Below are 12,685 nucleotides of genomic sequence, written 5' to 3'. Positions count from 1 at the left end.
ATCGATACTGTAGTAGGGTTGGAAAGTGTGCCATTACTCCTGTGGGATTTTCTGATCATCATATTGTTACTGTTGATATTCACTTGTCCTGTCCATGAAGGTCATCACCTTACTGGTATTTTAATGTTAAATTGTTACATGATGTCATGTTTTGTGACAGGTTTTTGTTGTTTTGGGATAAATGGAGGGTTATAAAGGGGAATTTTGAGTCCTTGAGACAATGGTGGGAGGTTGGGAAGGCCCAAATACGAGTATTTTGTCAACAGTATCCTGCTCTGTCTCAAATTGAAGTTAAAGAGACTATCAAGGCCCTTGAACAGTACATCAAGTCTATTGAATTGAAGCTGCTCACTCAGAACGACCCTGGACTAGTCATGAATTTACAGGACAAGAGACATGAACTGAGGTCGTTTCTGCATGAAAGGGTGCCTTGATTAGGTCTCGTTTCGCTTCCCTCAAGGATATGGATGCTCCTAGTGCTTTAAAAAAAAACCTAGGACAGTCGACATTTCAACGTAAACAGATGGTCTGCCTTCGTCTCCCTGATGGGAAGGTGACCACGGATGATATTGAAATGTGTCAACATGCCGTGGATTTCTACTCGTCCCTTTATAAGGCGGAGGCTTGTGACTCTCTGTGTACTGAACAGTTGTTACATGGTCTTCCTCAATTGGGACCTGAGCAGAGAGTCACATTGGACGCTGACATTACACTGCAGGAGCCACATTACTCCACAGCAGTTATGCAGCTCTCAACAGGCCCCTGGCATCGATGGTTTACCATCTGAGTTTTATAAGCACTTTTGGGGTCTATTGGGGAGGATTTTTATGAAGTGCTGTGTGAATCTTTTCATGAGGGTTCTCTTCCTGTATCCTGTCAACGTGCGGTGCTTTCACTGTTGCCAAAAAAGGGGGATTTGGCTGTCATAAAAAATTGGAGACCTGTTGCTTTGCTGTGCGCATAATACAAAATTGTTTCTAAATGTCTCTCAAACAGGTTGAAAGAGTATCTGAGATTGTTGATCCACAAGGACCAGTCCTACTGTGTACCTGATCGCTCTATTGTTGACAACTTGTTTCTGATAAGAGATGTTTTAGACATTTGTAAACTGTCTGATGTAAATGTGGGTTTACTTTCGTTAGATCAGGAGAAGGCCTTTGATCGTGTGGACCACCAGTACTTGTTTAAAACAATGAAAGCCTTTGGGTTTGGGGATGTTTTTCTGTCTTGGATGAGTTTACTGTATGCTGGGGCCTCGTGTATGGTGAAGGTGGGAGGTGGTTTGAGTTGCCCCATCCCTGTCCAAAGGGGCATCAGGCAGGGATGCCCAATTTCAGGGCAGTTATATAGTCTGGCGATTGAACCAATGCTTTGTTTTTTAAGAGCGAAGCTTACTGGTTTCTCTGTGCCAGGTGTAATGAAGGGTCCCACGATAGCACTGTCTGCGTATGCAGATGACGTGATAGTTTTTATTACAGGGGGTGAGGATGTTAAGGTTCTCTCAAACACTTTAAAGGTGTATGAGGGAGCCTCCTCAGCTAGAGTCAATTGGAGAAAGAGTGAAGCGCTGTTGGCAGGTCAGCTTCAGATGGGGTCCGCTCCAAGGTTACCAGGGGGGCTTCAGTGGGGCAGAGATGGGATAACTTTGGGGGTTTTTCTAGGCTCCGATGTCTTTCAGAAAAAGAACTGGGAGGGTGTAGCGGAGAAAGTGTGTGCCAGACTGTCAAGATGGAAATGGGTGCTGCCCCTGCTGTCTTATAGGAGAAGGGTCCTGGTAGCTAATAATCTTGCTGCCTCTACCCTGTGGCACAGACTAATGATTTTACAGTCACCAAAGGGTCTGATACAAGAGCTTCAGAGGACCCTTGTCAATTTCTTCTGGTCTGGACAACACTGGATTAAAGCTGCAGCCCTGTACCTGCCACTGCACGAGGGTGGACAAGGCCTGGTGGACATTTTGTCTAGGATCACGGCTTTCCGGCTCCAAGCAGCCCAGAGACAGTTGTACAGAGACTGTTCTAGCTGGGTTGAAACAGCCTACATATTGATGAAGAGAGCGGGTTGTTTGAGCTTAGACAGGCATCTTTTCCTCTTAAAGCTGGAGGCAGGTGATTTGACTGGCCTGACTCCATTTTATGAGTCTGTTATGCAGGCTTGGAGAGTCTTGGTCAAGTCCCGTAAGGCCTGCACACCACCAGGGATGTGGCTTTTGAAGAGCCTCTTTTTCACAACACTGCCATCCAGTCCCGTGTTCTGGGTTCAGCTGGCCTACCTTCATGCCTGTTAGGCGTGGGGTGTACCAAGCTGGGTCATCTGATGCGGAGCAGGAGCAGATCGTTGGAGGAGCTGGGAGAAAGAGCGGGGATCTGATCATGTCGCCTACTTAGGAAGGTCGTCGATGAGGTGTGCGACTCCTTGCCAGTGCTTCATCTGCAGTATGTGACTGACACTTCCAATTCTGATCGGTGGAAGGAGGGTCTGGATTATGTGTTCCCTGCACTGATTGTTAGTGCTGCGATGGGGGCATTTGAAGAGGACGTGGGGATGCTGCTTTCCTTCGATACCCGGGAGCTGGGGGAATTGAAGGAGGTGGGAAAGAAGGCCATGTACAGAATATGTGTGTAAAGGTGTCCCTTGCCTCTTCCCTGGAAGGGGTAAAATCGACGAGGTGGGCGGATGTGCTTGGTCCAGGTGTCTCTCCAAAAGGCTGTTGGCGATCATTATACAAACTGCCTATTGATAAGAGGACAGCTGACCTCCAATGGAGGGTAATACATGGAGCCTATAGCCACCAACATGCATCTGGTACACCTGGATCCTACTGTTGGAGAGGGGTGTCCATTCTGTGCTGAGTCTGAATCTCTGGCACATCTGTTTTTACTGTGTCCCAGGTTGGTTGGGATGATTGAACTGATCACTGATTGGGAGAGGTTTTCTCTTCCCAACTGTATATATTTGGGCCAAAGTACAGGTTCTTAATTGGGTTGCTTAATTTTGTGTTAGGGGCAGCAAAATTAGCGATATGGAAGACCCGAAAGAACAGCATTCGGGGACAGGGGTCTGTGGATGTGGTGGGAATGCTGGAGGGAATGTTGGCAGCGAGACTAAGGATTGAGTTTGCCTATTATAAACTTGTCAACAATATCGATCTGTTTGAGTATATGGGGTATTCAGAGGCTGTTGTGTGTAGTTACAGTTGAGGAGGAATTGGAGTTGTGTTTTTAATTGATGTGTAACTGTGGTTTTGTATGAGTATTTATTGTGTGGTGGACCCCAGACCCAATAAAGAGTATTTAAAACTCAAAAACTCTGTATCTCTGTAACTCTCTACTCTGTGTCTCTCTGTCTCTCTCAACTCTCCTCCTCTGTGTCTCTGTGTCTCTCTCTCTCACTTCCTCTGTGTCTCTCTGTCTCTCTCACTCTTCCTCTCTCTCAATTCAATTCAATTCAAGGGGCTTTATTGGCATGGGAAACATATGTTAACATTGCCAAAGCAAGTGAGGTAGATAATATACAAAGTGAAATAAACAATACAATTAACAGTAAACATTACACATACAGAAATGTCAAAACAATAAAGACACTACAAATGTCATATTATACATATATATATATATATATATATATATATATATATATATATATATATATATATATATATATATATATATATATATACAGTGCTTTAACAATGTACACATGGTTAAAGAACACAAGCGAAAATAAATAAGCATAAATATGGGTTGTATTTACAATGGTGTTTGTTCTTCACTGGTTGCCCTTTTCTTGTGGCAACAGGTCACAAATCTTGCTGCTGTGATGGCACTGTGGAATTTGTGGAATTTCACCCAGTAGATATGGGAGTCTCTCTAACTCTCTCTCTCTCTTCCTTTCTGTCTCTGTCTCTCTCTCTGTCTCTCTCTGTCTGTCTCTCTCTCTCTCTCTCTCTCTCTCTCTCTCTCTCTCTCTCTCTCTCTCTCTCTCTAACTCTATCTTCCTCTGTCTCTCTGTAACTCTCTCTCTCTCTCTCTCTCTTCTCTGTCTCTCTCTAACTCTCTTCCTCTGTGTCTCTCTGTCTCTCTCTAACTCTCTTCCTCTGTGTCTCTCTGTCTCTCTCTAAATCTCTCTCTCTCTCTCTCTCTCTCTCTCTCTCTCTCTCTCTCTCTCTCTCTCTCTCTCTCTTCCTCTGTGTCTCTCTGTCTCTGTCCCTCTCTAACTCTCTTTCTATCTTCCCCTCTGTCTCTCTGTCTCTCTCTCTCTCTCTCTCTCTCTCTCTCTCTCTAACTCTCTCTCACTTCCTCTCTGTCTCTCTGTCTCTCTCTAACCCTCTCTGTCTCTCTCTAACTCTCTCTGTCTCTCTCTAACTCTCTTCCTCTCTGTCCTCTCTATAACTCTCTCTGTTTCTATGTCTCTCTCTAACTCTATCTGTAACTCTCTCTCTCTTCCTCTGTGTCTCTCTGTCTCTCTCTAACTCTCTCTCTCTCTCTTCCTCTCTTTCTCTAACTCTCTTCCTCTCTGTCCCTCTGTCTCTAACTCTCTCAATTCAATTAATTTCAAGGGGCTTCATTGGCATGGGAAACACGTGTTAACATTGCCAAAAGCAAGTGAGGTAGATAATATACAAAAGTGAAATAAACAATAAAATTAACAGTAAACATTACACATACATAAGTTTCAAAACAATAAAGACAACCCAAATGTCATATTATATATATGTATATAAAGTGTTGTAACAATGTACAAACGGTTAAAGAACACAAGGGAAAATAAATAAGCATAAATATGGGTTGTATTTACAATGGTGTTTGTTCTTCACTGGTTGCCCTTTTCTTGTGGCAACAGGTCACAAATCTTGCTGCTGTGATGGCACTGTGGAATTTCACCCAGTAGACATGGGAGTCTCTCTAACTCTCTCTCTCTCTTCCTTTCTGTCTCTCTCTCTTCCTTCTGTCTCTCTAACTCTCTCTCTCTAACTCTCTCTCTATCTTCCTCTGTCTCTCTGTAACTCTCTCTCTCTCCATCTCTGATATGGTCATACATTGGACAGGAGGTTAGGAAGTGTATCTCAGTTTCCACCTCATTTTGTGGACAGTGTGCACATAGCCTGTCTTCTCTTGAGAGCCAGGTCTGTCTACGGAAGCCTTTCTCAATAGCAATCTCAATCTCTCTCTCTCAGCCTCTCTCTCTCTAACTCTCTCCCTCTCTCTTTCTCTCCCCCTCTCTCTCTCTCTCTCTCTCTCTCTCTCTCTCTCTCTCTCTCTCTCTCTCTCTCTCTCTCTCTCTCTCTCTCTCTCTTCCCTCTCTCTCTCCTTCCCCCTCTCTCTCTCTCTCTCCCTGTAACTCTCTCTCTCTCTCTAACTCTCTCTCTCTGTAACTCTCTCTGTAACTCTGTAACTCTCTCTCTCTAACTCTCTCTCTCTTCCTTTCTGTCTCTCTCTTCCTCTCTGTCCAACTCTCTCTCTCTCTTCCTCTCTATCTCTCTCTCACTCTCTCTCTCCAAGTCACATACATACAGACACATACCCACCCCTTCCCACCACCCTCTCTTTGGTATGCCTAGAGCCCAGTTGGTAGCAGGCTGTAGAGGTAGAGATCAATAGAGACATGGTGGAAGAGGGTAATGGTATTGAGCTGTATGTTAAACATATACTTCAGGTCCTTTAACTACTTCCCCAGAGTCAGATGAACTCGTGGATACCATATGTATGTCTCTGTGTCCAGTATGAAGGATGTTAGGGGTAGTTTTGTGAGCCATTGCTAACTAGCATTAGTGCAATGAGTGGAAGTGTATAGGTATGTGCTAGTATGCTAGTATGCTAGCAGATACCTGTAATCTTCCAGTCATTGCATGAATGCTAGTTAGCAATTGCCCTAGCGCTAGTTAGCAACTTCCTCTGAAAGGGCAATTTTTTGTTGTTGTTGTTGCACAGATGGTATCCACGACTTCATCTGACTCTGGGGAAGTAGATAAAGGGCCTCATTGCCAACAGTGCTGATTAATCTGTTAAACTGGACTAGGGCCTCTTAACAGGCCTCCTGCCCGCAATAATTACATGCTCAGACTTCCTCTGCCTGGCTGGGGCTTCTATAAATAACACTGTTGGGGTCATGACATGATAACCATCAATCCTAGCTAAGGAACACAACATACGTACTGTGTTGGATTGTGACTGGTGGGATCTTATTGCTTCCATCAGGCTCTAAAAGTAGTATGTTATGTGATCTCCACCTCTGTTTGTCAGCACCCTTTCTGTTAACTCCATCCCTCTATTCTCTGTCTCTCTCCTCCTACCTCTAGAGGTGGACTCTCTGTTAACTCCATCCCTCTATTCTCTGTCTCTCTCCTCCTACCTCGAGAGGTGGACTCTGTTAACTCCATCCCTCTATTCTCTGTCTCTCTCCTCCTACCTCTAGAGGTGGACTCTGTTAACGCCATCCCTCTATTCTCTGTCTCTCTCCTCCTACCTCTAGAGGTGGACTCTGTTAACTCCATCCCTCTATTCTCTGTCTCTCTCCTCCTACCTCTAGAGGTGGACTCTGTTAACTCCATCCCTCTATTCTCTGTCTCTCTCCTCCTACCTCTAGAGGTGGACTCTGTTAACTCCATCCCTCTATTCTCTGTCTCTCTCCTCCTACCTCTAGAGGTGGACTCTGTTAACTCCATCCCTCTATTCTCTGTCTCTCTCCTCCTACCTCTAGAGGTGGACTCTCTGCGTATCCTGCTCTATTCAGTCATCTTCCTCCTCAGTGTGTTGGGCAACCTGCTCATTATCGTGGTCCTGGCAGTCAACAAGCGCATGAGGACTGTCACCAACTCCTTCCTGCTGTCCCTGGCAGTCAGCGACCTGATGATGGCCATCTTCTGCATGCCCTTCACCCTCATCCCCAACCTCCTGGAGGACTTCATCTTTGGAGCCGCCATGTGCAAGATAGTGGCCTACCTCATGGGTGAGACAGGAGGAGGGCGGGGGGGGGAAGAGGAGAGAGAGAGGGAGACTAATGTCATGTTCCAGCTAGTAGGAGGATATGGATTAGGAGGAGAGCATTAGAATCCTTTCCCTTCTCCAGTCTGGGGGATCAGATCAGGAGGTTCAGGATGTGATTTCCTCCAACACCCTCTGTATTTAGCCAACATCTCCCACTCATGTTTCACTAACACATCCTTAAAAACACATCTTCACTCAAAAGTGCTCAGTACTGATCTATGATTCATAACCTTCAGTTAGGGTCACATCTGCTATTTTACAAAAGTTGGAACCTTTCAATATGTAAACTTAGCAGAACTCTTACGTAACTAACGGAAAAACTTGTACATATTTGAAACTTTTAAAAGTGTTTTTTATGTGTCGTTTCTCATTTCTTGACTTTCCAACAGGTGTATCCGTGAGCATCTCCACCTTCAGCCTGGTTGCCATAGCGATCGAGCGCTACAGCGCCATCTGCAACCCGCTGAAATCGCGGGCGTGGCAGACCCGTTCCCATGCCTACCGGGTGATCGCCGCCACCTGGCTCCTGTCCTTCATGATCATGACCCCCTACCCCGTGTTCAGCCACCTGAAGCACGTTCCCCTAAAGGACAACATCACCATCGCACGCATGTGTCGCCACATCTGGCCCTATCCGGAGGTGGAGCAGGCCTGGTGAGTCTGTGTGTGTGGGGGTGAGGTTGAAGTGTGTGTGTGTGTATACGGGTGGGTGGGTGTGTGTGGGGGTGAGGTTGTGTATGAAGTGTGTGTGTAAGGGTGGGTGTGTGTGTGTGGGGGTGAGGTTGTGTATGAAGTGTGTGTGTGTGTATATGGGTGGGTGGGTGTGTGTGGGGGTGAGGTTGTGTATGAAGTGTGTGTGTATACGGGTGGGTGGGTGTGTGTGTGTGGGGGTGAGGTTGTGTATGAATTGTGTGTGTGTGGGGGTGAGGTTGTGTATGAAGTGTGTGTGTGTAAGGGTGGGTGTGTGTGTGTGGGGGTGAGGTTGTGTATGAAGTGTGTGTGTGTGTAAGGGTGGGTGTGTGTGTGGGGGGTGAGGTTGTGTATGAAGTGTGTGTGTGTGTAAGGGTGGGTGTGTGTGTGTGTGGGTGAGTTTGTGTATGAAGTGTGTGTGTGTAAGGGTGGGTGTGTGTGTGTGGGGGTGAGGTTGTGTATGAAGTGTGTGTGTGTAAGGGTGAGTGTGTGTGTGTGGGGGTGAGGTTGTGTATGAAGTGTGTGTGTGTAAGGGTGGGTGTGTGTGTGTGGGGGTGAGGTTGTGTATGAAGTGTGTGTGTGTAAGGGTGGGTGGGTGTTAATTCCTCTCGTCTTACTTTTTGCTTAGTGCTGTTGTCCTAATACTGGATTTTAGGGGGTTTGGTTGGAATTGTGATAACGATCACATTAGAGTGATGATACAGCAGTGTTGTTTTTGCATACTCATTAGAATATAAATGCATTACTAAAATGGGTGCAACAGCAAAATAAAGTGTAACTTTCCACTAAAACAAGCTTTAGGTTTGATGTAGACTTCTCCAGGGAGAAAACACTGGCTGTAGCTGTAATGCGGCTCAGTCATTTTTCTTTCATGTTGGTACCTCCATGACGCTTACTCTTGTGAGAAAAACTCACTCGCATATCCACACATATTCACATACCCGTCATAGATAGAGACACACACACACACACACACACACACACACACACACACACACACACACACACACACACACACACACACACACACACACACACACACACACACACACACACACACACACACACACACACACACACACACACACACACCTCTTCTTCTCCCGCCTCTTTATAGGCCCCTCTTTGCGTCCTCATCTCTCCTTCTGTCCGTCTCTGTTTCTCTCTCTTTGTCGCTCTCTCTCTCCTTATCCCTCATCCCCCATCCCCTCTGTCTGAGGCTCTGACATAGAACAACCGAACCTGTAAATGCCAGCTTGTTGTGTCACAGGGCTCATTGTAATGACTGGAATGGAAATTATGGAACGTAGTCAAAGATGTGGTTTACATATGTTTGATACCATTCCATGTATTCTATTCCAGCAATTACATTGAGCCCTTCCTCCTATAGCTCCTCCCACCAGCCTACTCTGCTGTAGTCAGACATCCATTTGAAATCATTATTGAGATAAATTAAGTGCACGAAACGTACTCTCTTTACCCTCTATTTCACTCTCCAAAGGGTTCAATAATGAGTTACAAAAGCAAGTTAAAACACCTGTAGGAACCAAACAGATAAAGAGACAGTTCCAAGGAAGAATGGATGCACATGTAACTATTCTAATGTAACTATGTAACTATTCTAATGTAACTATGTAACTATTCTAATGTAACTATTCTAATGTAACTATGTAACTATTCTAATGTAACTATGTAACTATTCTAATGTAACTATGCAACTATTCTAATCTCCTACAGGCTCTCTTATGATTGTGGAATATTGTTCTAATAGCCATGGTGCCTCTAAACAATTTCAATGGACTATCAAGGACATAATTCATGTGGCTTTACCCAGAGAGCTAATTTAATTCCAACTATTTATATTCATAATCCACTAGCTCAATGTCCCTGTTAACATATTTAACACTTTTTGATTACCCGTTCCACATATTTTGTCCTCCACGACGACTAAATAGAATAACAGCATTGTGGTGGAATGTCTTCTACACTGGGTATCAACCCTTATTATCTCCAGCCGTTGGACCACAGTAAAGATATTGAAGAATTGAAGATCCCCATCTCTGGTTTTCGCCTTCTAACCCAATGCCTATTGGACTTCCTCTGCCTAACCTCTTTCTGGAAGTCTCCTGTGAGAGCGAGCCCTTTTCTCCTATGCTCTCTCTATGCTCCTTGAAGAAGCTGGCCTCGGGCACAGATCTAGGATCAGAGTAGTCACCAAACATCCTAACCTTAACCATCTCAAGAGGGGTAAGGCACAACATACCTTGGATTAGTGTCTAAGGTCAATTTGTTAAACCCACTTCCTGTGTGTGTCCCAGGAACATGATGTTGCTGCTTACGCTCTTTGTTGTTCCGGGGGTGGTGATGATTGTGGCCTATGGACTCATCTCCAGAGAGCTGTACCAGGGAATCCAGTTTGAGATGGTTCAGAAGACATCATCCCCCGGTGAGACCTACATTACTATTATTTAATTATTCACACATTTATTTACATCTTGCAGTGGAGAGGTTAGTAAGAAGATGTTAGAATGCTGAATTGGAATGAACTTTGAGTACTAGAATAAATAGTTATCATCCAGTTACTGCCCAGTAGTGTTTCCCAGATGTTTGAATTGTGAACCAGATTATTAGGATTTGGGCTGTCTCTTTTCTGTGGTCACACAGAATGAACATTTCATTAGCATTTCAATCATGTTATTGTGTTGCAGGTTAGAGCAGCGTAACCTTTAGTCAGTGTGAAAGTGAGTAGCTGGAAGGATCTGATATATGGAGTATATCTGCTGCTGATGGCTGTAGACCTTCACCATCTGTCTGTCTAATATGAGAGAGGGAGGGATGGAGGGGAGAGAGAAACAGAGGGGTAGTGATATGGAGGAAGAGAGAAAGCAAGGGAACATTAGCCCTCAGATGAGAAATGTGTCTCAGGTTTTTGGTGATGTGCCTCCTTTAAAATACATCTGTGACCCAGGATTTTGTGGCTCCTCATGGCTAAATTTAGATATATGGGGTGTTGAATGGATCATAAATATTTGTGACCGTCTGAAATTATTAGTTACAAAACCTAATTGGTCTGACCCCTCCTCACAGTTTTGGACCTCTACTTGCCTGCGAAGTAAATCCTCTGTCATCTTCTTTGCCCCGCCCCCTCAGGTCTAAAGAACGGCCTGACCACCACCGGGGCTTGTGGCAGCGACGACAGTGATGGATGCTACGTCCAGCTCGCCAAGCGACCGCGCTCCATGGAGATGTCCACTGTGACATCATCGACGGCAACCGCGTCCAAATTGGAGCGTCTCCGCAGCAACACCTCGGAGGCCAAGCTCTTGGCCAAGAAGCGCGTGATCCGAATGCTGGTGGTGATTGTTGCTCTGTTCTTCCTGTGCTGGTTGCCCCTCTACTGTGCCAACACCTGGAAGGCTTTCCACCCCGTCTCTGCCCGCCGTGCCCTCTCTGGTGCCCCCATCTCCTTCATCCACCTCCTGTCCTACACCTCGGCCTGTGTCAACCCCATCACCTACTGCTTCATGAACACACGCTTCCGTACTGCGCTGCTCGCCACCTTCGCCTGCTGCTGCCGCCCGCCCTGCCGACACAGGCGCCACGGGCTGCGGGATGGAGAGGAGGACGCCATGGCTATCGGAGTGTCCATGTCCAAATTTAGTTACACCACGGTCAGCACTATGGGGACGTGCTGAGGGAGGAACCATTGACTGACTGGGGGACAAGGGGGACATGGGGGGACGAGGTGGACATGGGGGGAAACCAGAGAGATATGTTATGTCATTCGTATAGGGAAAATGTTAACCTGCGGACGGTAGGTATGGGGAGATGCACCCACGGGCTATAGGGAAACCAACGCCTGACCATTACTGCAACGCTAATGTCAAGGCAGCCAATGGGGTCAGAGAGATAGTTAGATATGTCTATCTGAAGGGATGAACTAAGCATGGGTAAATCAAACCTGTAGCATACACTCAAAAAGGGAAAATACTCATGACCCATAGAGAATGCTTTCCTAACGTACCCACAGGAAAATGATACACCGTTTAATAGTTGCCAAACAAAAGAAAATAAGGAAATATTATCGTAGCACAGTTTTGCGTTAACATTTGTCCCAAAGTGATGGGAAAACAATGTTTTGTTCATTAGTATACGTATGCCAATGTAGTTATTTTAATCATGTTTTCTGATGAATCCGTCTTATGAGGGATGTGTGTTGGTAGCACAGGCGGCTGGTGGCACCTTAATTGGGGAGGACGGGCTCATAGAAATGGCTGGAATGGAATGAATGAAATGGTATCGAACACATCAAGCACGTTGTTTCCATTCCATTTACTCCATTCCAGACGTTTCTATGAGCCGTCCTCTCAGCAACTCCTGTGGTTAGCAGGGGGGTGTACACCTGAATGATAAGCTTTAGGGGTTTCGCAGGGCAGTAGCTTGACACACAGTATCAGTAATACCTTTACAAAGCTTCTACTTATTGTCACGTTACTTTGGATGTTAAAATGCTGAATATGTGCTTGTTATTAGTGTCGTCAATTTCCTGAAGGTAGGAACTCTGTTGTGCCTAGAAAATGTTGGGCTTTCTTCATTATCTTCAAGCGTTATCTGTTTTCTGCACTGTGGACTGTGTCATTGTAAATAGTGTGTTACATTGTGCTCTTAACCAGACTGGGTTGGGTGTGGATTGGAGGCCAGACTTAACTGCGACCAACCCGATCTTAGTGAAGCAGAGAACACAACTAAGGAACGGGGGCTTTGGACATGTACCGTTACTTCATATTTGGGCTGTTAATCTGGATCCAGACAATTGTTATCACAGTAGACTGCCTGATTCTCTTTTAGAGGTGCATCTTTGCTTTTTTCTGGTCTGTGTATCCACTGCAGGGTTGCTATATGTGTTTGTTGTGTCGCTGCTAACAGGGTGTGTGATGGTACTGAGCTGAGCAGGGGACAGACTCAAACGACTGACTGGCTCACGTATTATCTAGGTATAGCCCAAATCA

General features: G+C 45.5%; 1 protein-coding gene across 1 annotated transcript; it reads left to right on the top strand.

Moving 5' to 3' along the window:
• The first annotated feature begins 2,517 nt into the window (after positions 1 to 2,517).
• LOC118366621 (cholecystokinin receptor-like) lies at positions 2,518 to 11,381 on the top strand. The gene is made up of 6 exons (XM_052492629.1): positions 2,518 to 2,606; positions 2,892 to 2,965; positions 6,472 to 6,948; positions 7,376 to 7,640; positions 9,995 to 10,122; positions 10,827 to 11,381. The coding sequence occupies exons 1-6, from the start codon at positions 2,518 to 2,520 to the stop codon at positions 11,369 to 11,371; spliced, it is 1,578 nt and encodes a 525-aa protein (XP_052348589.1). The 3' UTR covers positions 11,372 to 11,381.
• The last annotated feature ends 1,304 nt before the right edge of the window (positions 11,382 to 12,685 follow it).

This window comes from Oncorhynchus keta, chromosome 34, assembly GCF_023373465.1.
Source record: "Oncorhynchus keta strain PuntledgeMale-10-30-2019 chromosome 34, Oket_V2, whole genome shotgun sequence".
NCBI lineage: Eukaryota > Metazoa > Chordata > Actinopteri > Salmoniformes > Salmonidae > Oncorhynchus > Oncorhynchus keta.
This window is presented reverse-complemented; position numbering and strand designations above follow the sequence as displayed.